This window comes from Prionailurus viverrinus, chromosome A1 (genome assembly GCF_022837055.1).
Source record: "Prionailurus viverrinus isolate Anna chromosome A1, UM_Priviv_1.0, whole genome shotgun sequence".
Classification (NCBI taxonomy): domain Eukaryota; kingdom Metazoa; phylum Chordata; class Mammalia; order Carnivora; family Felidae; genus Prionailurus; species Prionailurus viverrinus.
The window spans coordinates 80,580,372-80,606,104 of NC_062561.1; the positions used below are offsets into that span (position 1 = coordinate 80,580,372).

General features: G+C 47.3%; 1 protein-coding gene across 2 annotated transcripts in view; it reads left to right on the plus strand.

The window, feature by feature from the left end:
* The window catches only part of COL4A2 (collagen type IV alpha 2 chain), a 173,695-nt gene that overhangs the window by 42,800 nt on the left and 105,162 nt on the right, over positions 1-25,733 (plus strand). For both annotated transcript variants that reach the window (XM_047852721.1, XM_047852712.1), the window contains exon 4: positions 4,349-4,429. In XM_047852721.1, the coding sequence (XP_047708677.1) occupies positions 4,349-4,429 (81 nt within the window). The remainder of the gene's footprint in view (positions 1-4,348; positions 4,430-25,733) is intronic.

Below are 25,733 nucleotides of genomic sequence, written 5' to 3' on the forward strand. Positions count from 1 at the left end.
ATGTAGGTTCCCTTGCTTGTTCACTGAATTTTCTTGTCAACTGGTGCGCGTCGTCTATTCCCCACTTTACACCCATGGCCCATCGCCGTGCTTGGCCCAGAGTAAGCCTTCGGAGAAGAATGAAGGAAGGAACCAATGAGTGGATTTAAACTATCTCCAGGCCCCCTCCTGTGGTCATGTTTGCCAGGAATTGGGGGGGGGGGGGGGTGGGAGCTCTCTCACTGCTGCAGCTGAGGGAGGGGGTTTCCCTGATCCCTCCAAGCTGGGAGGCACATGGCACCAGCTCCTGTGTGGTTCCGGAGCCTGGGAGGGGGCAGTTTCTGTGTGAGTACGAGGACGCGTGAACGCGTGCGTGTCAGATTCAGGCATTCTCAAGGGGGTGGAGGCCCTTCCCGGTTTGCGTGGATCTTCACCATAACTGGTCCCATTTGCGAGTCCTGCTCTGCCCAGGGATGAAGGACGTCCAGACAAGCTCAGCTGAGTGGGTGTAACGTGCTCCATGACAGTGGACACTTTCCACACCTCAAGCAGGGTCCCCAGGAGCCTCCTGGCCCTGGGAACAGGGTCTCCTCTGTGGACGTTGAGATAGTGAGTGCAGTGACAGGCACAGCTGCAGGGGGCCATAAGGGGTGGGGGCAGGGTGCGGAAATCTTCCTGTACAGAATGGCGCCCATGGGAATTCAGACTTGACGTGAGAATTTACCTGATGGTCCCCAGGAATCTCGGAGCCACAGACGGAAAGCATGACCTCCTAGAGACACTGAGTTTGAAGGCCTAGACCCAGGCCAACCTGCCATCTTCAAGGGTGGTGGACGGACTCTTGAGTTGAGTGCGCGGTCAGGGGAAACTGGCCATCTTTACCAGGGAGGTGACAGGAAGGATCGTGGTTCGTCTCTGAGTTGCATTGAGCATTCGAATCAAGGCGGTGACCCAAGGGCTCGGAGCATGGGCAGCGGCTGGTAGGAGCCCTTCGTGTTCTTCTGTTCGGGGACATAGAGGACCCACGCAGCAGTTCACAGACTCTTCATCCGGGGTCCTCAGGAGGGCATTCGTATCCTGGGAATGTTTCGGAGCCCACATCCCGTCAGGGAATACCAAGGCTCAGGTCTGAAACTTGTTCAGTGTCTAAGAGACGTCTGGAGCACACGCTGTGCTCTAATAAATCCTTGTGTGCATCCTGGAGTCTGACACTCCAGTTCGTGGTACTTGGAGCTCTTAGATACCAGGATTCATGAGGTTCCCTCTGCAGGATGTGCAAGATGCCAGGTGTCGATGGGAAAATACACACACTCACACACACCACATCACATCACACACACAGGCACACGGGGCTGGAATCTCCATGATGGAAGTTGGCTGTGGCTTGTACAGGGAGGCCTGCCTCTCCATGACCTATCATTCCTCACCTCCTGAGACAGGGTACCCGAGCCATGGCACACGGTTGAGGAAGTGTCAAGACTGGGAGTTATCAGACCTACAAGTCCCAGCTCCAAAGCAAAGCGGCGCTATTGAATTTCAAGCAGGTTATGAAGAACTCACCTCTGTAACTAAGTCCAGTGTATATCCTAAGCCTAGGACAGAAAGTCTGTTAGATCGATTCAAAACCTTCAAAATCATTTCAACCGTTGATTTATATCCAGGGATTTGGCAAGCGGCCTTAAAATCAAAATTAAAAATAGCCTCTGAAATACCAGATGGAGAATGTAAGTTTATGCTTCACCCTTCAGACTGAGGAGTCCCCCTACCCTTTCCAGACAACTGGCAAATGAATTACTGTGTGAACCAGGGACACCTGCCAAGCCACCTATTCACATCCCAGTCGTATGTAATACGAAGCAGAAATGTGGTGACCCCTCTAGACGTCTCCCTTTGGCATTCAGGGTAATCCGTAAAACCGATGGCTTAGCATGGAGCTGGACTGACAAAAAACCAAATATTCAAAATCGTGGGATTTTAAAATGAGCCCCACTAGAGACAAACATTGAAGCCATAAAAAAAAAAAAAATGGCAGGGGCGCCTGGGTGGCGCAGTCGGTTAAGCGTCCGACTTCAGCCAGGTCACGATCTTGCGGTCCGTGAGTTCGAGCCCCACGTCGGGCTCTGGGCTGATGGCTCAGAGCCTGGAGCCTGTTTCCAATTCTGTGTCTCCCTCTCTCTCTGCCCCTCCCCCGTTCATGCTCTGTCTCTCTCTGTCCCAAAAATGAATAAACGTTGAAAAAAATTTTTTTTTTTTAAAATGGCAAATACCTAGAAACATACTTTGAGGGCCTGGAAGGATTTTAAATGTGTTTACTTTTACACTGTGGAACTCAAGCTCTTCTCACAGGAAGATAAGCAAGGGATCCAAAAGGCTTCGAGGTGTTGGTCTGAGATTCTCAGATTTGTTTGAATCCTTCAGAGTAGTGACTGATGCATCAGAGACTAGAGTAGGTAAAGGGCTGTTGGAGGGACACAAGATCCCTCTCGTAGAAAGTTGCTAGCCCTGGAAAGGAATTTATCATGTCTACAAAAAGAGCATTGAGTAGTTATTGTGATCTTGGGTAAACTCCAGCCAGATGGTTTTGAGTCAGAGTTCACTTGTGTGCCCGTCCAAGGCTGCATGTCCAGGAAGACTGTCACAGACTAGCAGATGTCACAGAGGTGGCCAGGCAACACCGTGTCCCTTTCCACATGAGTATCAGTACCAAGCCAGGAATGGGGAAGATTCTGGCTGACGCTCTAGCACAAGAAACAGACAGAAAGCTTAATGGAGGGAGTCCCCAGGTGACCATCCTGTTTAGTCATTGAGACTTAACTTAGAAGAGAATGGGACAGATGTGGCAAAACGCTCTTGTATGTAAAGTTGGAACGATCTGTTTTCTGGGGACTGTTGCGTGCATGGTAAAGTTTGGCTTGGCGCTCACCGGAAGCTGACCACTTCCGGAGCCCCTGGAGTATCAGTGCCTGCCAGCCAGGCAGTCTGACCCAGGGTGACGTGACAGACAGGGACTCCCCTGCTTGCTGCCACTGTAACTCACCTGTCATGCAGATGGGAGAGACAGGGCTCATCAGGAAGGGGAGGGAAGAGGTCAACCTAATTGTCATGTCTGTCCCACTCAAAATGTTTAGTACTATCAGTGGTCTGAAAGGAAGGGCTCAGACATGGTCCAAAGTCCGAGTCCTTTCTTTACCTGAAATACTGAGATCAAGGGCAAGAAATGCCTTGGAATCCCATTGGAATTGTCCAGGCACAGAGCTCCCTGACTTACTCACTCATTTCATTGAAGAGTTCTGTCTTGGCATCTGACAAAAAGTCTGCAAAATCCTCGCAAAAGCCCCTTCCCTCCATCCCCTCCTCCCCCCGCAGACCAATGGGTCTCACAGAACAAAGGGACAGGTTGTCCTCTGCTGGCGCCACCGGGGATGTCGAGAACCTCTGTGGCAGAGGTGAGGGTTTGCACCTCCTGACAGGTGCATCTGCGAGGTCCCCCTCCCCATCGGAAGCCCCTCTCCCTTTAGTTCAGCAGGATCCCTGGTGTATGATGGGGGCCCAGCATTGAAGGTAGCCCAATCCTGCTCACCCTGATCCCCCCTCCTCTGGGATGCACACCCCACATTTCCCAGAGAACGAAAGGCCGCCTCCTGTGTGCCTGAGTTCCTCCTTCACTCTGAACTACCTAACAGAGTGTCCTTACAGGCTCATTTCACACGGAATCCCTGCACTCAGGGAATGTTCTCCCTGACTGTCAAGACCCAGGACGTAGCTCGGCATCCAGCATTTGTCACCTTTAAAAGGCACAGTGACCATAGAAGGCACAACACCAAGAGGGACCCTCATGTAAATTCTGGAGTCTGGGTGGTGAGGACTCGTCACTGCAGGCTCATCGACTGTGACAAATGTGCCACTCTGCAGGGGAAAGTTGATAGTGGGGAGGATGCATTGGGGGGAAGGGGAGGAGGGGGGGACAAGAAATCTCTGTACCTTTTGCTGTGGGCCTAAAACTGCTCTAAAAATTAAAGTCTATTTGCTTATTTTTATTTTTTTTAAGTTTATTTATTTATTTTGAGAGAGTGGTGGGGAGGAGCAGAGAGAGAGAAAGAGAGAGAGAGAATGAATCCCAAGCAGGCTCCGCGACGTCAGCACAGAGCCAGACGTGGGGCTAGAGCTCACGAACTATGAGATCAAGGCCTGATTCAAGACCAAGAGTCAGCCACTCAGTGGACTGAGCCCCCCCAGGCGCCCCGAAGTCTGTTTGTTCTGAATAAAGACCACGTGGCCGGAGTTGGACCTCCTCTCAGCAGATGCTGTTGTGACACCTGCTGTAGCCAATGGTGTTTGGACTAACGTTTTCTTCGTGTTGTTCTTGCAGGGCGTGAAGAAGTTCGACGTGCCCTGCGGGGGCAGAGACTGTAGCGGGGGCTGCCAGTGTTTCCCTGAGAAAGGAGGGCGGGTAAGTCACAGCGTCGCCATCAACCTCTCTTCCTTATACTCGTGCCTAAACCCAAGCGCCTTAAACCGCGTGATTAAGTCAATTGCATACTTTGCTGAGAAGTTTAACACAGACATGTTCTTCCGTATCGGAACAAGCAATGATACGAGGCAAAGTCTGGTCAATTTATGCCACTTTCCGCACAAATTGAGAACAATGATAACTTTCTTACACATCTTTTCTCTTATTAATTGTTACGAAGGGCGTCTTCTACTTGTGAGATTGTATATACACATGTGTGTTACGTAAAGCAGACATGGTTGTGTCTCCCCCCTCACGGTATAGATATTCTGATATTCTAGAGGGCACAAGCATGCTGCCATGGAGAATAAGTCTCCCTTTTAAAATCATTCCACTCATCCCCTGAATGTCCTTTCTGTAGTGCGTTTCCTCGGATGAGTCAGGGAAAAAAGGTCACCCCGCATCGGAACCCGAAATACGGACTGATACTGGGTTCCGTATGTCGAAGTGACTGGCTTTCCCGTTGCCATTAAAGCTGATGTTTGGGTCTTGGCGTTACTGATTTCAAAAAGAGATTGTTTATATTTATCTGTGTAAGCCCATTTTCGCGTGGGGACCATATAGCGTTTTATGACACTGAGTGTTTTGAGGCTTCACGTCTTGGGATCGTGTTTCCCCGTGGGGCTCCTGCTCGTCCACCAGGGGCCAGGTCATGAGAGGCAGCTGGGACGTGTTGCCTGCATTCACTTTTGCTGTGGAGTCAGATCTGACAGTGCTCCTGGGGCGTTCCAAATGTGTCTCCCCACCCCGAATCCTGAAGTCAGTGCTGACAGTCCCCACTCTCCACTCCCACACCCCAGAGGGAGGACAGGCCTCAGCGGAGCTTGGTGGAGCCAGTCTGCGGCTGGCTGGATGTCGTGCCCTCTCCTACCCGAGTCCCCTCCACAAGTCAAACATGTAAAATCTGTGATTGATAAGGAACCCCTTCACAAAGGTGCTGGTCTCACTACCGTGGGACTGACTAACCGTCCTCTCAGGGCCGAAGACCGCCATAGAGGAGGCTTCTTGTCACTCGCCCAGAGCTTCCGTCCCCACGTGCTATGTCCTTCATGAGTTATGGTCCTCAAGACAGTTGTTGCTGTTGTTGACTCAGTAAAGTTTCCTCTGCTTGGAATGGGGACATCGTGCTTTAAAAATTGTTAATCCAGTGAGGGATGCCTGGGTGGTTCAGTTGGTTAAGCCTCCAACTCTTGGTTCTGGCTCAGGCCATGATCTCACATGAGTTCACGGGATCGAGCCCCATGTCCAGCTCTGCACAGTCAGCATGGAGCCTGCTTGGGATTCTCTCCCTCCCTCTCTCTCTGTCCCTTCCCTGCTCTCACATGCGTGTGCACTCTTTCTCAAAATAAATAAATAAACTGAAAAATAAAAAAAGATTTGCTAATCAAAGATTACGCATCAGCATTTAACAAGTATTAAGTATTTTTTAAACATATGGAAGCCATTTCATGAGATTGAAACCCCCTGGGTCCATTGCTATCGGTTTTCCCAGTGCCGCTTCCGGGTCAGGGATGACCATTGCCTGACGAAGAGCCTCCCCTCCCCAGGGCCTGGCCTGGCCCGGCCGAATATGGGCAAGGGGAAGATACATTAATGGTTTACAAATATCTGTGGGACTTGCCTGTGTAAGAGGGAATTTAACTCCAGAGAGACACTCCAGAGAGACTCTGCATTTTTCTCCATGTGATCAGCCAAACAGAACCCACACAGAGCAGAAGGTTACTTTTTCACTTTTTATGATTGCTTAATGCAGAACCAATATGGTAACATTTCCCATAACAGTTTTATACAAATTTTGTTCTTCAGTAAAGATAGTTTGTTCTGATTATTATTTTTTTAAATTCAAGGATAACTAACATACAGTCTCTGTTAGTTGTGGGTGTACAATATAATGATTTAACAATTCTACGCATTTCTCTGTGCTCAGTACCCTTTATCTGTCTCACCCCTCCCCCACCCACTTCCTCTGGCGACCACCAGTTTGTTCTCTGTATTTAAGGGTCTGCGTTTTTGTTTGTCTCTTTTTTTTGTTTGTTTGCTCATTTGTTTTGTTTCCTAAATTCCACATGAGTGAGCTCATACAGCATTCGTCTTTCTCCAGCTGACTTATGTCACTTAGCATTGTATTTTATTTTACTGTGCAGGACCATCTACGTAGTTATGTGCTCTTATGGAATGCCAGGGGTCTTCTCAGAGTGGTTATGAGAAGGGGGGATTTCTAAGGGTCCCTAGGTCTCTCTAAGTCAGTAAGTTGGCACTGAGAGCTTTTAATTTATCATCATCCCTCATCCACAGCATAGGCTGACACTGTTTCTGTACGTGACCAAGTAGGTAATTGACCCCTTCCAGTTAATTTGGTTAATGCGAGTAATCTAGAGGCCCGAGTGAGTTTGACCTGCCTCTAATTCTTCAGACAGATTATGATAACATTAAGATGAGATGTGACAGCTGTGTGAGTATTCCTCAAGAGACAGAGCCACATGGTAGCCCACTTTGGGGCCTGGCCTGTGGGACCCACCACATGTAGCGTTCAGGCCGCGTTTGCCCCCCTCTTCACACTGCCCAGCCCTCCACGCTGCAGTGGACCTTACAGATACAAGTTGGGTTGTCTTAGTCAGCTCCGGGGCTGCCCCGGTGACCCAGGTGTGCCACTGGATACTAGTCAACAAGATGATAGGCTAATGGTCAATGGGAAGAAAAAAGTTACAGAGGAGAGAGAAATGGCACCATTTATCAAGTTCTATGGGGTGAGCCTGTATTAGTGGAGATACCTGTTGTTAGAACAATTACGTCTACCTCATTAGTGTGCTTGCTAGGGCGCGGTACCCGTTTCAGTTCCAGAAGCCTGGTGTATGTACACTAAATACTTGTTAATTAACAAATTTACCCAGATGTGTTCCTGTAGACGGCAGGGCTATTTCTGTCTTACTCTCGGATTGATAATATTTTTTAAAAGTAATGTCATGCATAAAAATAGCAGTTGGACAGAGTCTGCTGTTAGAGAGCTGAGTGCATACTTTGTTCTTTCCCACAGCTCCCCCAGGGTCCCTTGCCATATATTTTCCCCACGGCGCTTCTGGAGCACAGATGACAATGCCTTGCTGCAGAGCTCTGTGCTCCCTGGGCCCTGGGCAGCCCGGCCTTATATGGGCACAGGGTAGAGTTCACTTGTTCCTCACCATGGTGACAGCCGACATCAGAAGCTGTATGTTACTGGATAACTTTTGGACTCGAAGCAGAAATCACAAACGTACTGTGGATTCTGATTCCGAATGAATTCTCATGTTACCGAATGAATAAGCTCAGTGTGAAACGTGTGCAGCTTCCCCAGCCCTCGCTGGGGGCTGGTGGGTCATAGCAGGGAGAAGACTGTTTCTCGCAGGCAGGGCCGTCCAGCCCTGTGGAAAAACTATGCCGCCAGCTGCCGGGGTGTGGAGGGCAGGAATTGAGGCCCCACTCTTCACTCCCTGGGCAGAGCTGGGAGGTGTGGAGGGGTGCTCTGGGCCCTGTTCCCTAGTTCACACGTCAGGGAAGGAGAACAGTGACCTGGGGCGGGGGGCAGGGGGGGTGGTAAGTGACCTGCTCCAGTGTGGTCCAGAACACAAGTCAAGTCTTCAGACTTCGATGAGTAATCTTTTGTGCCTGCCTCTTCCCAGATGGTAGCCTACATGGAGGAGATTCTCTGCGGATGGAAGGAAAGGACACAGGCCAAATGAGAGGGGTCCTGGCCCTCTCACTGCATGAGTTAGGATGCTCTGGTCAGTTCTCCACCCTTCCCTTCAGTGGTTCAGTGAGGGAAGCAGAACTTTGAGAAAAGAACTGGTACTTTTTTTTAAAGTTTATTCATTTTGAGAGAGTGAGAGCAGGGCAGGGGCAGAGAGAGGAAGAGAGAGAGAATCCCAAGCAGGCTCTGTGCTATCAGGGCAGAGCCCGATGTGGGGCTTGATGTCACAAACAATGAGATCATGACCTGAGCCGAAATCAAGAATCAGACGCTTAACTGACAGAACCACCCAGGCACCCCTAAATGAATTGATAATTTATTGCTGTTTGAGGGTCTGTATATAAAATAAAGTATTGGATACCTGGGTGGCTCAGTCAGTTGAAAATCCGACTTCAGCTCAGGTCGTGATCTCAGGGACCATGAGTTCGAGCCCCATGTTGGGCTCTCTGCTGTCACCGTGGAGCCTGCTTGGGATTCTCTGTCTCCCTCTCTCTCTGCCCCTCCCCAGCTCGTGTTCTCTCTCTCTCTGAAAAATAAATAAACATTAAAAAATACAATAAACGATTGTGTATATATTGGAGTCATTAAAAGTTGTAAGTCCTGACTCACCGATATCGTACAGGGTGACGGGCACAAAGGAAGCCGGCCAACTAACTTCTCCGAGCCCTCTGCCACCAGTGGTCCTACGGTCACCGGCCCCAGACACAGCTGCCCAGCCCCTTCGCCTGTTTCTAGTCGTTTTACTCTTTCTTCCTTCATATATTTTATATTTTTCTTTCTTTCACGGGGTGGAAGTCTGTTGGATGGAAAGCATTAGAGTTCATTTCTGTCGCAGAACTTCCATCAGAACAGCAGGATGCACCCAGTGATACAAGAATCACTAGTAGAGACAACAGTGAGGAGAGCCGGTGAGGCATCCGACTCAACAAATAAAGACATCTTTGTCTTTGCTCATTAACTTACCCAGAGGTTGTGAAATTCTCAGGTTTTTCCAACGGAGGTCAGTTTTAATTCATTATTTCAATTCCTTAGACAGGCTCGTGTTCCCCCCAGCCCTTTGACTTTTGACCATAAACTCAGGTCGGATAGCTTACTGCAGCTTTTTCATGGCATCGGCCTTCACAGGGCACCTGTTTCCCCAGACAATCAGATATTTTAGAGATTGGTAAGCACCAAGACGCTGTTAGGTCCAAATTGTTGGGAATTACGGAGATGGTCGGGCTGCAGTGAGAAAAAGAGAACCCACAGCTTTGGTTCCCAGAGCTCTGTCCTCAGCCCCTGCTTGAGGACATTGGCATCCCTGCCCCCCACCGCCACTCAGCACTCAGCCACCCGCTCGCCCCCCGCGGGCCTGACAGCACCAACCACGGGACCAGAGATGAGCCCCTCGCGTGCACAGTAGCGACAGCTCACACCAAGCTGTGTGTAGCTGCTGCGTGTTTTCATGCAGCCAGGAGTTTCCCACAGTCTGCGGGTCCCCAGACTGGAGTCAAAGTATGAGTAAACAATTCTTAACCTCACAAGATTCCGTACATTCGACAATGTAAATCAAAGTGAAAGAAACCAGAGAGATGCTGAGTGAAAGGGGAAGCAGGGAAGAGCGGACGGGGGACTCTGGCAGGGGTAGCAGGGAGCAGGTGCCCTGCGACAGTGGAAAGGTTCATTGTCTTTGGCCACTTGCTGTCAGCTCAGAGGAGCAGCGACCAAGAGATGAAGGGAAGCAGAGCCCTGGCCCCCAGGGACAGGGGTAGAAGGATGCAGAGCAGCTACGAGCCACAGGCGATTGACAACATCTTCTCTGTAAGGTGAGCGTCAGTCTTGCTGATAAGAGTACCTTCTATCCTGCGTTGCAGACCATAAACCTTCCCCTTAAATGTGAGTAGCCAGGACTGCAAAATACTATGGAATTTCTTCTCTGAAATGGCTCGCTACAAGTCTGAAAAGCGGGTAGAGCAACGCAGTGCTACGGAGAGATCTTCAGTTCGGAGCATGTGTGCTGTACGTGGTCCACGCCCGGGTTTCCGTGGCAACGTGGCCATCACCTTTGTTCCCCGAAGATGCTCGCATGTGTGGGATCAGAACGTCGGTGCCACTATGGCAAACGTCTGTTCAGACCAGCTGCTGTTTTCCTGGCACTTTCTCATGGCACACTCAGTACCTTTGACAGAAATGGCCTCCAGGGGCGCCTAGGTGGCTCAGTCGCTTGAGCGTCTGATTTCAGCTCAGGTCATGATCTCACTGTCTGTGAGTTCAAGCCCCGCATCAGGCTCTGTGCTGACAGCTCGGAGCCTGGAGCCTGCTTTGGATTCTGTGTCTCCCTCTCTCTCTGCCCCCCTCTGCTGTCTCGCTCCCTCTCTTGCTCTCTCTCAAAAGTAAATAAACATTAAAAAAAATTAGAATCCACCTCCAATGTTTTATGAACTATCACAATCCAGAAAGGACAACGAATTATTCAGAACCAGCCAGGACATGACCTGGGTGCTAGGCTTTTGTAATACCTGTCCACACATGGGTCTCACCTGCTTTCAAAATCGTGTGCTACTTTTAGCGTGCTGTTGGAACAGCGGTGTGGTTCTGGCTCATCTGATGCTACAGTAGCTGCAGCATCTCAATTACATGGTTATTTTCTGCAGTGAAACTAGTATTGCAGCAGGTGTAGACAGGGTCCACCTAACTTGTAGATCACAGGTAGTGATGTGCTTTTATGTTTGCCATCATGAGAAAAACCCCGCTTCCTTTTAGCCATGGAGGTTGGCATGTCTTCAACACTCAAACATGCACTGTGTACCATCTACGAACAAGGCACTTGTCTAAGAGAAAGGGGTGCATGAGTGAACAGGGGGGTCCCCTGAACAGCAGGGGCGAAGACCCCAAAGTAAGGGTGTGCCCTGAGTGCTTAAGGGGCAGCAAGGGGAGACGCTGGTGCGAGGCCAGGTCCAACAGTAAAGGTCAGGGGCGGCGAGAAGATTGTGTCCAAGTCTTAGGGAGATGAGAAACCATTTGAGGGATGTCCTTAGAGAAGTCATGTAACTTATAACTCAAGTCACAGAGCTCTTCATATGGGGAGGCTGGTGAGGTTCATGTTTTGGTGATCTAGTCTACTCAAAGAAATACCATGAAATAGTAGATTATACACAGCCGTAGTTGGAAACTAGAACTTGAAAACCAAAGTATTCGTTTGACACACAGCGATTACATACCTACCACACGCCAGGTCCCGTCTTGGCACCGGGAATACAGAAGTAAACAAAGCAATCAATATCCCTAATCTTTTGGAGCTTTCTAGCCCTGTGATCTCCAAAAGAACTTTCTGCAAAGATGGAATATTCTATATCTATGCTGTCCATCCTGGCTACTTGAGCATTTAAAATGTAGTTAGAGAAATTTTAGATTTTATTTAATTTTAGTTAACAAAAATTCAAATTGAATAGCTCCCATGGCTTCCATATTGAAGATCACAGTTCTAGGGAGTACGGAGGTGGAGAGTAGGAGAGACAATGAACTCACTGTGAATCTATAGGAATGTTCTAGATATCAAATCCTAGACAAAAATAAAGCACAATATAAAGTCAGGGTTTTGTGAAAGTAAGACCAAGATTGCAACTTGCTTATATCTTACTAAAAGCATGTTATCTTAGAAATATAGAGACCCATGAGCAGGGCACATTGGAAGTGGTGTCTGTACCGAACATGATTCATCACATCCTCGACCTTGCCCACAGCCTCAGGGAAACCTGCATTCCCAGCGTGAGCTCTGGTCAGGGCCTCCCCTTCTAGAAACACCTTGTCTAGCTGCTTTGGTACAGGAGACCTTTGCTCACCCAGCCCTCAGCTTTGGAACATCAGGCTATTCTCGCTGTCTTTCTGGCAAGATCAAGTAAGCGTTTTCTTAAAGCAGGGCTTTCAGTAAACTGTGTGGAAACGCATTAGTGGTGCAGCTGGAGAAGAGAGATACGGTTACGTGGCTCAGGCCCACTCCCCATTTTACCTGGCCCCAGATGGTAATTGTTTCATTTTGCAAGGACCATTATGACAGGTAGTCAGGATTTGACAGAAAACGGGCCCGTTGGGAGCTCATCCAAAAGGAAGAATACATTATTCAGATCCTAAAAAGACAAAATTTAATACCGCCTTGCTGAATGGATTCAGAGAACATCATTCTGGACAGAATCTCCTGGTTGAAAGTCAGTGCTTAGAGAAAACACATGTTTTCGTCACCATCGAAATCATCATGGTCTTTATCCCCAGGACAAACTACCCTGGGTTGTTTCCTACCAGTAAAATATGTTGTTAAATAATAGGAACCATGAAAGTCACTGGTGAAAATTAACCACAGTGGTCGTGGCCTAGCATTTATCAACCTCAACAGAAATGGCCATGATACAACTGCTGATGGGGAGCAGATACTTGACAGATGATGGAGTCAGCAGAGAACACATTTGCAAGCAGGAGCGGTACATGTTCAGTGATGAATAATGAAGCATTGGCCCATCGGATGTCTTTAGTACCTGAGTGCAAAGGAAGAATTGTAAAGGTCTTCCTACTTGATTCATCCATTTCTCCCTCCTCCAATTAACACTGTACACAAACACACCCAAAAAATCACGTGGGCAGCTCGTGCCACATTGCGTGGCACATTGTCGCCGCACTGTGGTCTTGAGTGTCCAGGTGTTGCCCATGAAAGATGGCTGCCTTGGTGCCACAGACACCACAAATCTTCCACAATGCGTCTGTTACTCTGGAAACACTGGGGGGAGGTGACGCCCACTATCTCGTTCTGAGAGAACCACACATCCAAACATTCCCCTCGGAATTTACACCTAAACGCACGAAGCGTAGAGTAGACACTCTCAGAGCCCACGCAGAAGAGGGAGCCACGTTGAGAGAAAACCTTTTTTTTTTTTTTGTACATAGGCGGGTCTCTGTTCCCCAATGCTTTAGACCTTAACTGTGATCAGATTTTGTGTGTATGTAGAAAGTATGGTTTCTGCAGAAGCACAAAATTGGCCCTGCGAGGTCTGCCGGCTGGTCGGAGTGGGTGGAGGAGCCCCCAGGAGCTTCCCATGAATTCTGGGTGGTGGCCTGAGCCAGCGGAAGCTCAGGGACCCAGCCCGTCCCTGCCAGCCTCTGGCACTTAGGGTGGCGACCCAATAATTAAGTGGGCGCTGGTCCAGAGCTGACCATCCTGGGCAAATGGCTTTTCATGGCTTTAAGGAAAATACCACATCAGTCCACAGCCAGGATGATGATGGTAGTAACGATTTTGTGTCTTGATTGAAAATCTCACATAGACGCCAATAGATGGCTGATAAACTGGGAGAGACAAATGAATATTTCTACTGTTCTAGAACCGAACCAAACCAAAGCTCTGCCTTCAGAAATCCTTCATTTTTCCTACCTCCTGATGGAATGTTTTGACAAGTATAGCATTAAAGCATTTCCCCTCTCTGTTACAGAAAGAACGCCAGTCTTCAAAGACCTTTGTTTTGTTTTATTCACTTCCAATTCATTCTAAGTAAACAATTGCAGGATTTCTGAAACGACCAGAGCAAGGTTGTTACCGAGCATGATCTGCTTTCTGAAAGCAAGTCTGAAAACAGAAATGTTTGCTCTGAGTTGGTCATCTGTCTACACAGGGGAAGATAGGGCCTCACGTGGCCTGGTCTAGTCTTCGTGTGCCGAAAGCATGCGTGTCGCACCTGCCCACTGTGGTTTCGTCTCAAAGTGCTTCCCAAGTGAGCTATCTGACCAGAGGCTCCGTGCGCTTGCGTCATAGTACTCAGACATCACACTGCTTCCATAGCAAAGAGAAAACCAGTAGGTCGCATGGCAAAGTTTTGAAAATACTTTTTGTTTTCTTCCAGAGATAGTTAAATAGTAACCAGAGAATAATGGCAGAAGTGACCAGACGAACTCTTCCTACACACACTTTCCTCACTGAGGGGCCTTCGGAATGTGCTGCCTAAATGGACACATACTTGGGGGGTGCCCTGGGAAGAAGGAAATCAGGGTCATCTCATCTCTGCTTTGTGTTCTTCCTTTTAAATCAGAGGGAACCACCCTTGTCCTTCAAAGTCACAGGCAGAGATACTGTACTCATCACTGGCATTCGGGTGAGCAGAAGATCAATTTATTTCTGACAGCTTTTAGGCATTTCAAATTTTTCTTAAGAAACCGCCCAACCTGAGGTCCCAAACAGCCTGTGATTCTGAGCCCTCTGGCATCCCACCCAAGTTAGCACATTGTGGTGTAGACAACCAAATCATTCAAGTCGTCAGATGTCTGACTCATATGGGAAGCACAAAGCAGGCCTTCAAAAGGGCATATGTCCCCACTGATGAGAAAGGTCAAAATATCCCTGTCCCTTCCCTCTCTGTGTCCAGCCTAAAAGTTTAAATTCTGGAAGAATGAAGCAGGAACAGCCGCCCCAGTAATGCAATACAGACCTTGTATTGAGGACAGTTTCCTCCTGAGCCACTGTGAGGGCATTAAAAATCCCGCCATAGGAACAAAAGTTTTTGTATCCAAAACACTGTTGGGATGGATAATTCCTAAAGGATTGGAACCAGAAAGCGGTGGGGGAGACAAAACAAAATGGAAGTGAAATGGAAGTCATTAATGCTGGGCAAATAATATCTTTGGCCTAATAGTCCTCGGCTGCCTTGTCAGTGTTGATGTTTTTTATTAAATTGTTGTCTTTGCAAGGCACTGTAACTACTCTTCAAACCTAAAGTCTGTTTTAAATAAAGAAACAGAAGGACGAATGAGTTCTATGGTGAGCCTGGTCTCAGTAATAAAAATTAAAGCACTGGCATGTTTCAGCTCTGCATGGGAGTAATTATTTTCTTTTAAAAATATATACTTTAAGTGGTGATAATGGCATTTTTAAAGGCTTGTGAAGATAGTGCTCATATTTCAAAAGAACCCTAACGTCCAGATCAGTTTTTATGCATCGCACCCAGATTTAGCATCTGTCAACAAAAGTAGCGTTTCTCAGATTTGGTTAAAAAAACACGTTGCCAGAGCCTTTGAGGGCACACATGTCTGCAAGGAGATAGAACAAAATTAACAGAATTCTGTGATTCTCTGAGGAGCAGTTCTCTTTTTTATGTTGCTTTTAACATTCTGCTCGTCAGCCCGGCCTAGAGAGGAGGCAGGTCTCGTGCCCAAGCAGCCCGGGGGGCACCAGGGTGAGACTCACGAGCAAGCCTGTCACAGTTCAGGCCACATCTCTGCAGTCTGAAGGAGGAGAGAACTGACCAGGAGCCCAGACAATTCAAGCAGAACCCTGAAACATGAGGCCAGGCTTCCTGTGCTTGGAGCCTGGGGGTGAATTCCTCATCCTTTAACACCTGATACTTTACAAATATTTGTGTTTCTCTCCATAGAATGATAGAATTACAGGTGTAGTATGTTGACAAGTTTTGTCCCTGGTGTCACACCCAGGAAAAAGAGAAGAGGGCATCTGAGATTGATGGCAGCCTGTTCTGTTCTTGGGTGTTAAAAAAAAAAAAAAAAAAAAAAAAAAAAAAAAAAAAAAAACCACCTCAGAGTAGATTTATATGTGTCCAGAGTAAAGCACATGTTAAAAACTCCATTAATGAAAAGTGTAGTATATTACTGCAAAAGAAAAGAATCTAAGTCCTAACCAAAAGTTGAACCAAAAAAGTTCAGCTCTCCCCCGAGATCAGAGTTTTCCTTTGAGACTTGCAGAGAACAGTGAGACCCACTTAAAGTTTCGAGACAGTAAGATTCATTCCGTAAGCTTCACTTAAAAGAGACCCAGTGGTCGACATACCACTGACAAGAAGTTGAATTGAGCCTGTTTGAGCCCCTAGGATATTTCTTTCTGTGCCTTGTGAACTTCACATTTTTCGTAAGAGTTGATCCCTCCTGTAGCTGGTGTTTTTCATGAGTTTGTTTTGCCCTGAAAGAGTGGATTTTGAAAGCAAGAGATGCCAGGACGGTGACATCAGCCTGCTTCTCAAGTGTTGTACAGGAGGTTAACTTAAGATCATCCTGGAAAGGTAGACTTAGTCTCTGCAAGTCACAGAAGAAAGTTCTGTTAGTGCCACAACTGTGTTATACGTAAACAGTCATTTTTAAGCACTCAGTCAAACTAGAGGCGAGGAGAAAGAGGTTGAACTAAGTAATAGCATTAGGGTGTTTAATTTGAAATCCAAGAAGGCTGAGGTAACACATGTGCTATAGCATAGCTGTATGGGGAGTTTTGTATGAGTGTCAGCCATCATCAGATGACAAAAATTTGTGCCATCGAAGAGAACACTGTTGGACACTACTGACAAGTGGTTCGCCAACCAGAACCCCATCACAGCACATGAGAGGTGGCCCTGCACTGGGGTGTGTGCTGTAATTGTTCCCACCAGAGCTCTTGAGGATGCTGCCCTGGACAAAAGCTTAGCTTTGATACGTGCCCGTGTCCCTGCAGGAAGGAGCCCTCCCTTGATCGCACCCAAGCATACACACAAGCATGGATGTACCAGATGTCAGTGCCCACGCACCATTCCAGCCCAAGCCCCTCTGGCCCCAGTGAGCTTTCCCTTCCTGCATCCCTTTACCAGCCCCCAGTCAAATCTCCTTCTCCCCCACATCTACTGATCTGAGCAAGATTATAGGAAAGCACACAATCTCCTAACCTTTTTCATATTAAACTATCATGTGTTGCATAAACTGGGTCCCTGACTTCCTGACCCATTGCTTGTGTGAAGATGGTCTCCTAAGTTTCTCCCTTTCCTCCTTCAGTCCTGGAGCAGCTGCCTGACCCAAGTGAGTGCTTGGAGCTATTTCCTCTCTGGATCTGGATGCTATGCTTCTGAACCCCACCATAAAATCCTGTCACCCCTTTGTTACCAAACACGTTCTTGCATGGGCTCACAAGGGATATACTTCTCCCCCCAAATCCATTTTTTATGTAAGTTTTTTGTCACGTTCCTTTTTGGTTTTGCTTTTTGACTATCAGCTTTCCATGTGTAGAATTAATTTTTAAACCCCAATCCAAGGTTTTACTTTGATTGCTGTGAAGTTGTTACAAGATACAGCCAGCATTTCCGACTTGGGGATGGGGACACACAGGCGTTCTCCTGCCCCGGGTCTCTGTCCCTCCTACTTGTCCAGTACTGAGCTAATTCAAACACAGACATTCCATGAAGATGGCTAGTAACCAAAAAGGAGATTTCTAAATGTTAATTGCCGCTGGTATTTTTAGGACTTTTTATTTTGAGGATAGCATCGATGAAAAGGGGTATGTAGCCATCTGCATACCCTTGAGTAGAATAATCAGACTAAGGAAGTAAACAAAAAGAACTTTGTGGATGAAAATGAACTCCTTAATTCCAGAAGATTAAAAAGACTTCTTTAGTAGAAGGAAATAAAATTTAACAAAACGGTTGCCCTTCAAAAATGTCAGTTATCTTGGAAGGAAAGATGAGTAATGGAAATCCCATGTGGATCAGAAAGATGAATAGATTAGCCCCATGAAACTAGCATTGACAGAGGGCGAGGGGCCCTGTACCGCCACCCCACACCCCTTTCCAGCAGACACGGGGGCCGTCTGAGAAAGCTTCCAGGATAAGATCATTCTTCTTAGAATTAACATATAAAAGATTCAAAAAATAACCCCAGGATTTTGAAATATGCACATTATCTGTGTGTGTACATATGCGTGTGCACATTTACGGATTTTCATTTAGTGTATTTTATGTTTATTAAATACATATTTTATGTGTGCGTGTTTCCAGGAAAAAAAGCATTTTGCTACCATAGAAAACCCTTTATCACATGCTCAACATGGGATTTTAGTTATTTTTAGCATTTAATCTTATCTCACAAATTGAAATGAAGTCTGGCATGTATTTTGAATACGCTGAAACTTTATTAGAATACACTATTGCCTTTTTACATTTGTCAGGTTTTTATATCAAACCTAGTCCTGATGTTCCTAAACACTAGGCACAAGAATTGATTATTTTTGACAACATCAGGTGTTTAAATCTGCTTCTCCTTTGGGCGTGAATATCCCCTGTCCTTTGGGAGACATGGTGGGGGGGGGGCGGGTGTCACTGTCACAGGGGAGAACGCTAGAATCCAACTTTCCTCCTCTGGACTGACGTTCGCTGTTCCAGGAATTCATTGTCGTTCCCATCCCCACCCATATGCCCCAGTGATCTCTATATTCTGCTGGCTGTGCGTCAACAGGAACTCCCAGAATAAACCGGCAGGGAGTTGGCGCGCAGATAGGAAGGGAGGCAGGGGCTGGGGGCACAGCCAGGACCACACTCCCACCCCAGGCAGCTGGGGGGATTCCCTCACCTTCTGCTTTGTTTTTAGATAAGGATGCTACATCCTACTCTGGGAGTTTCCAAGTGTCCTTACTGTATTTCACGGAAATTTAGAACATAAAAGAAACACGTACAATTGGATATTTCAAGAAATTCTTTACAAGGGTGCCATTGATTTTCCCTGAGCCAGACACCCTGGGGCCCCACGGAGCACCGTGGAGGTGGTTCCTTTGGCAGGGGGGCCACAGACCCTCGCCCGGGGTGGGGTCACGCACAAAGAGAAACACTTTCCCAAAACCTCTCCACAGACTTTTTTTGTCCTAAAAAAGATAATAACATTTCTGTCTCTGCAGACCAAGTCAGATTGACCCGTTTTTCCTCCCTGTGTATCGTAAGCTATTTCAGAATCAGTGAGCCTCCTTCTGACAGGTCAGGGCGAGGATGAGAAAAAGTGCCATTTTAATCAAAATAATTAGTGTTCTGTTGTTTGAAGTTCAGAGGCATCTTACTGTTTGTATGTAATTGTGATTCATTTCTAACATGTGCTATTTCTGGAAGGCACGTAAGCTTTTTTTTTTTTCATCTATAACGATCTTTTCTCCTACTACCAACAGAGGTAACCTGAAAAGACAAAATGTCCTATTTAAAGTACACTTATTCTTGCACTGATATTTTTCCACAATGCTTTAAGTCTCATCTTGTGGCCACTCTAGCAAAGCACATGAAATAACCATTAGTATCTTGTTCCATTTTTTTTTTCTAAATAGCAGGTGTTTCCTATGCCTTTTTGGCAGGTTTTGTTGTTTGTCTTTTGTTTGTGTGTCTCAATTTCCCATTGTCTGGGGTGTGCACAATGCCTGTTATGGAAGATTATTGTTCTGGTTCACATGGTTTTACTTCCAACCTTTGGTGTGCATTCCTGTCGTGTGTTGGCCACTATGGAGCAATCTACTCCATTTTTGAATAGCCATATGGTTTAGTGACTAAACATTTATTTTGGGATGCATAGTATTTCTCAGAGGTGGGATGTCCACTACCTGTTTTTGCAATTAACAAAAGAATCCTGATGACCTAACCCTCCCCCCGCCACGGGATCAGCTAATCACAGATATGGAGCAGCCATCACCCTCAAAGCACTGTGCTGAGAAATTCCGTAACATGTTGGATTTAAACAAAGAGCTTCACTCTCTCCTGTCTCTGTGTGTGGCTTCAGTACACCCGCGGGGTTTCCCAGGCTGAGAAGCATGCTTTCCCATAGAGCCACGGCTCACAGAGCCTTGCCATGCAGAGCTTGAGGACTCTGGGAATCTGCGGTACCCCTGAAATTCTAACTCTGCTGAATTTTGTATGAAAGTCCGTCACATCTTAACGTCTCCATCATTCAGCATCTGTTAAATCAGCTTCTTCCTATCTCTGTGATTTTTTTTTTTACCACTTTTTAACTGTAAGTTGATGAGGCACGTGCTAAGGTGAGCATCCCTTCTATTTTTACTCTTGTGGATTCTAGAGTTCTTCAAGGACATAACGTAGCACTTGACAGAGATTTTGTGTGTCTGCACCATAGACTACAGAATTTGGAATAACTCCTCAAATTACCCAGCTTGAGAGTTTGCAACTGGACTGAAGTTTTATTAATAAGACAGTTGTATCATGTTCAAATTTAGCACATGCTGTGCGTGAAGGGAAAACACAGAAAATGGGGCCCAGTTGGGTCACCGTGTGTTATGATGGTGCCCGGCACACACTGATGGCTTATTGTGGGCGAGGTGCTTGCTAAGTGTTTTGCATTCATTAATTCACAGTCCTTCCAAGAGCCTGTGATGTGGCCCCTGGTGTATGTTGAGGAAATCAAATGGAGAACAATGAAGTGAGCTGTCCAAAGTTCCATCATTAGAGTTGAGGAAACCAAATCAGAAGCCCATCCAGGAGCTCGTACTCTTGACTTTTCCTGAAGGGCCTCCTTTAAAATCTGGGTATGAGGTTGCACATTTGAAACTCAGTTGTTCCTAATTATCTTTTCTTCCTCAACCTATAATTTCTGCATCAACGATTTCTTTTTCTAAACAAAACCACGAAGCCAGAGAAGAAACAAAAATATATAAAGCCACAATTTTGTAAATTAAAAATCCATCCTTTCCACATCTGCTTGCATTTATGCTCTCTCTCTCTTCTCCTCTGGAGGCAGCTCTGTTCCATGAATTGGCAGATCTCCTATTTGAAAACCAGCAGGCTCTCCAAATATGGCAAATGTTCTCCTCATTTCCCTCAGCACCAGCTGCCCTGCTCCCACCCGGTTCCGCCCCCCTGCTCCTCTCAGTGTTCACCCGCCCCACCCGACTCTTGTAACCTTGTCCTGATTACACCACCAGAGTTCCATTAAATGCATGGTTTTCTGTCCTCTTCGGAAGCATTCCCAAAGTTCAAGAACCCCCTGAATGGACTGGAAGTTTTTTAAGACTATTCTTAGTAGATCAAGGGGTGATGTTAAGCAGCTCTGCCAATAAACCTCCTTGTAGCGTTGTTCCGTCCCAGAATGGATTCATATAAGCCCTGGTTTTAAGCCCTGTTCCTTCTAGAGCCCTTTCACGTCAGGACCTACCTACTCACGCGGGGCCTATGGAAGACATCCCACGGTACAAGAAAATGCGGTGTCCGTGCACTACAGCGTTCACTCTGAGATGTAACGTGGTCTTAGTATGTGGGAGTGAGAAGGGCAGGTAATGGGGGGGACTCACTGGGGGGGGAGGGGGGACTCACATATATTCCTTGGCCTTCAATTTCTTCCTCTGTAAAGTAGGATAGTAATACCCACCCGAGGTAGTTCGAAAGAAGTAATATTCTTCAATGCTTAAATGTCCAGTGTCTGGCATGCTCTCAGTGTTCAACAAACAGTGGATATTACCGTGGATGTGTTACTTCTCCCTGGCGTCCTTATTATCACGGAAAATGTGAGTCAACTGGATATGGCGGGGGGTGGCTGGCTTTCTGGATGAACATCCTTACGGTTAGCCCTGTGCCGTCGGGAGGGGTGGAACACCTGGGCCACTGAAAACGGCAGTACTTGATCACAGGAAGAGCTTTCAAAAGAAGCCCCAGTGGCCACCTCTTCAGAGAATCACACACACACACACACACACACACACACACACACACCTGGTTCTGCTTCGATCATGGAGAGATTCATCAAGTTGAGCTCAACTTGGTGAAGCAATACTAAAACTTCAGGTGATAGAAAAACATGTTCAAGAAGATAAAATTGGTGCCCCTGGGTGTCTCAGTCAGTTGAGTGTCCAACTCTCATTTTCAGCTCAGGTCATGGTGTCACGATTCGGTAGTTTGAGCCCTGCATCAGGCCTGCTTGGGATCCTCTCTCTCTCTTTCTCTCTCTCTCTCTCTCTCTCTCTCTCTGCCTTTCTCTCTCTCTTTCTCTCCCTCTCTCTCAAAACAAATAAACTTTAAAAAAAGAAAGTAAAATCCTCTTAATATATACTTTATAAAAATTAGACTAATTTATAGTTAATAGTTTCATACTGACATAATTTAAACATATTACAAGTGTATTTAAACAAAGCTTTTGTTTGCAGAACATCTCTGGTTGGAAAAAAAAAAAAGTGCACGTTGTCGAAATGTTTTCCTTGTTAGCCGTCAAAACCCAGACTGGAAAAGAGAAGGGTTTGCTCCGACAGAGAACAAACAGGCATTTGGGAACCCGGCAGAGACCTAAGCACGTCTTGCAAGAACGCTCAAACCTCTGTCACATTTTAGATGACTCTGGCAGAGGGGATAGCCCAGCTGTCTTGAATCAAACTGTAACGTGAAATCGAGAATTTCAACAGGCTTCGTCAGGCCTCTGTTCCCTGCGACTAGTGCTTTCTGTGTTCTCTGTTGAAAAGTGAGAGGCATGCCTCTTGGGTTTTACCTTCGTTTATACTGGCTCTTTGCTCTTGAAGGATGAGTGTCGGAGATTTGTTCATCACATGGTTTGCAAATAAAACATGGACATAAGGAAATATAGACAACAGGAAAAAAGTTTTGTCCAAAGGAAAATAGACATGGAACGAATTGAGAGACTTTTAGGTCTAGAAGGAACCTTATCCCGCTAGGAAGTGTCATCCGCAGGTGAGGAAACTGAGGCCCACCCTCATCTAGAGGCCCTCCTTCCGGGACTTCTGCACTCCCGGAGGTTCCCCAGGATGGAACAAGACTATAGAATTACAACAAATGAGGGGCCCCCCGGGGGGCTTAGTCCGTTGAACATCCGGCTCTTCATTTCGGCTCAGGTCATGATCTCACAGCCGTGAGTTTGAGCCCTGCGTTGGGCTCCATGCTGAGTATGGAGCCTGTCTGGGATTCTTTCCATCTGCCCCACTCGCGCTCTTGCTCTCTCTCTCTCTCTCTTTCTCTCTCTCTCTGTTTCTCAAATAAAAAATAAGTGAAATTTTAAAAAACAGTTACAACACATCAGGCAGCCTTTTAAAGTTGATCTAAAGAGCTGGGAGAAAACAGCAACCAAAACAAGTTGATTACAAACCACAAAAATGATCAGTAAAATCTGTTTTACAAGGAAATTATTAATGCAGATTCTGTCTGCGACAAAATTCATTTTGAAATCAGCCCCAGCAGGTGCATTCTGAGTTCGGTGTTCTCTACAGACAGCCTTTGTGTGCTATTTAGGAGATACGAACTATCAGAAAGACCAGGAAAAATATCTCCTATCTGATCTGCCCTGTCCTAAGGCGAGTAATTTGATCCCTTGGTGCGTTCCTTATCCCCACCGTGGTGACAAGACTGCTGTCTCCCAGGCTTACTGTGCACAGCCCTGTGCTGATACCAGTAGACAAAATCACAGATGAGAGCTGCTCATTTGTCCTGGGGAGGACCCTCCTGGTTTGCTCTCCAGGTTTGTGAGGGAGATAACAGACCCGGCAGCGGTGAGCCTGGGTATAACTACTTGGCCGTGATGTGTAGGCACACACCTAGGCCACAGGCATGGCAGAGACCTCACGTGGCTGCACCAGACATTCTCACCCAGTGCAGTTCTGCCCCCCAAGGGACACTGGGCAAAGTCTGGAGACATTTTTGGCGTCACAAGTAAGGAGAGGGTGTTCCTGGCACGTAGGGGCTGGGGGTGCCAGGAGCACCTGCCGCGAGGGGCAGTCCACGGGAGACAGTTATCTGGCCCAAGCGTGGTGGGCTGGAGCCCCAAGGAGAGAACGAGTGGCCACGCACTGCAAGAGCCCAGGACGGCCCCCTTCCCATCTCACTGCTCATTTCAGCCCTCATTTCAGCAAATGTTTGTGTGCCCTACTGTGCACCAAGCCCCGGGGGTAGGGACAGGAGGGGGCTTGCAGAGTCCCCGCTGCAGCGGTAGCTCTGTGATGCCTTCCTGCTGGCGCACCCCCAGATCCGAGTCTGGAGGGGCCATAACAGCTGGGCCACGGAGCCCAGAGCCAGGACACTGCGGTCAAATGCTGCGTCCCACGTGCATGACACCTTGTTTCCTCCCTTGGCACCGCTGTCTCAGGCCTGGAACAGAGCACGTGTGGGATGGGGGACGCAGAGGGCCTGCTCCAGGGTCGGGGTCCTGCTTATGCAGGAGGCATGGCCGAGCTCCATATTTGCTGGAAGGAAACGGCCGCATATTAACCTCATCTGCCCACAGGAGCCTCACGCCAATCTGTGCACCCCCCTGCCCGCCTCCTCCCCCTTCTCCGGCCTCAGTGGCACCCCCTCCCTGGTCACCCTCAGCTTTCCTTTGTTATGAACCCTTAGCGGGCCAGCCCTCCTGCCAGCCTCCCCGGCTTCACACCCTCCTGACACCCTCTGTGCTCCTGCCACGCCTAGATTACTGATTGAGCTAGACTTCTCTAAAGAGCAAGTTTTGGGGCGCCTGGGTGGCTCAGTCGGTTAAGCGTCCGACTTCGGCTCAGGTCACGATCTTCCGGTCCGTGAGTTCGAGCCCCACGTCGGGCTCTGTGCTGACAGCTCAGAGCCTGGAGCCTGTTTCCGATTCTGTGTCTCCCTCTCTCTCTGACCCTCCCCCATTCATGCTCTGTCTCTCTCTGTCTCAAAAATAAATAAACGTTAAAAAAAATTTTTTTTTAATTAAAAAATAAATAAATAAATAAATAATAAAGAGCAAGTTTTCCAAGGCCCTAATCCTGCGGGGGGAGATCTGCATTCAGCAGGGGACCTATGAACCCCACTGAGTTTCTTAAAAGGCAAATTTTGAGGGGCTCCTGGGTGGCTCGGTCTTGGTTAAGCTCACAATCTCACGGTTCATGGGTTCAAGCCCCGCCTCGGGCTCTGTGCTGATAGCACAGAACCTGCTTGGGATTCTCTCTCTGCTCCTCCCCTGCTCCCACTCTCTCTCTCTCTCTCAAAATAAATAAACTTTTAAAAAGGGCAGATTTTGAAAGAAATCTGAGGTGCTTCTGTTTTGAGGGTTGGGTGAAGCTGATAAGTTTCATTATTTAGGTCTTTTGTTTTTCCAACAGCATGGACATCATGTATTAGTATCATTTCTTATTTTATAGAAATCTGTTAGAAGGGACTTCTCTGCCTTTGCCCAATCCACAGGAATTGTAGTTACTCGTCTCTACAGCTTTAATAGTTTTTATTAAATATTAATCTTTTAAATGTCAGCATGTTAAGTATACGTGTATTTGAACGTGTGCTAGCTCATTGGAGCCTCGCACTACCTTAGAGGTGAGACCGTCACCTACACCTGCCCACACGCACGTGTGTGTGTGTGTGTGTGTGTGTGTGCGCGCGCGTGTTTAAGAATGGAAGAATTTGTACCAGTATTTCTGGTTTCCTTTCCCTTTTGCCCCCTGCAGCAGAACCGAAGCCCCCTAGCCTTACTCACATAAACATCTGAATAACCATGGATTCTTTAGAAAAATTAAGTCTTCCTAAAACTTAAAATGCTGTCGTTCCTTAGGGGAAAGAAACGACAGGTAAGCCAGTTCATCAAGAGTGACGAGCTGTCAACTCCTGTCACACGTCTTACTGGCAAGTGAGTCCTTAGAACAAGTGATCCCCACCCGCCACTGAACACCAGACAGGGCTCAGGGACAGGTCAGAAAATGAGACTCAGATAACCAACTGCTTCTTAACCCCCCTGGATCTGCATCCAGGAATCCTCTCTTTGTCCAAAGGTCAGTGCTCGGGTCCAGCCCGGGTTGGAATTGGCCTCAGCCCTCATCACCTGTGGGATGGG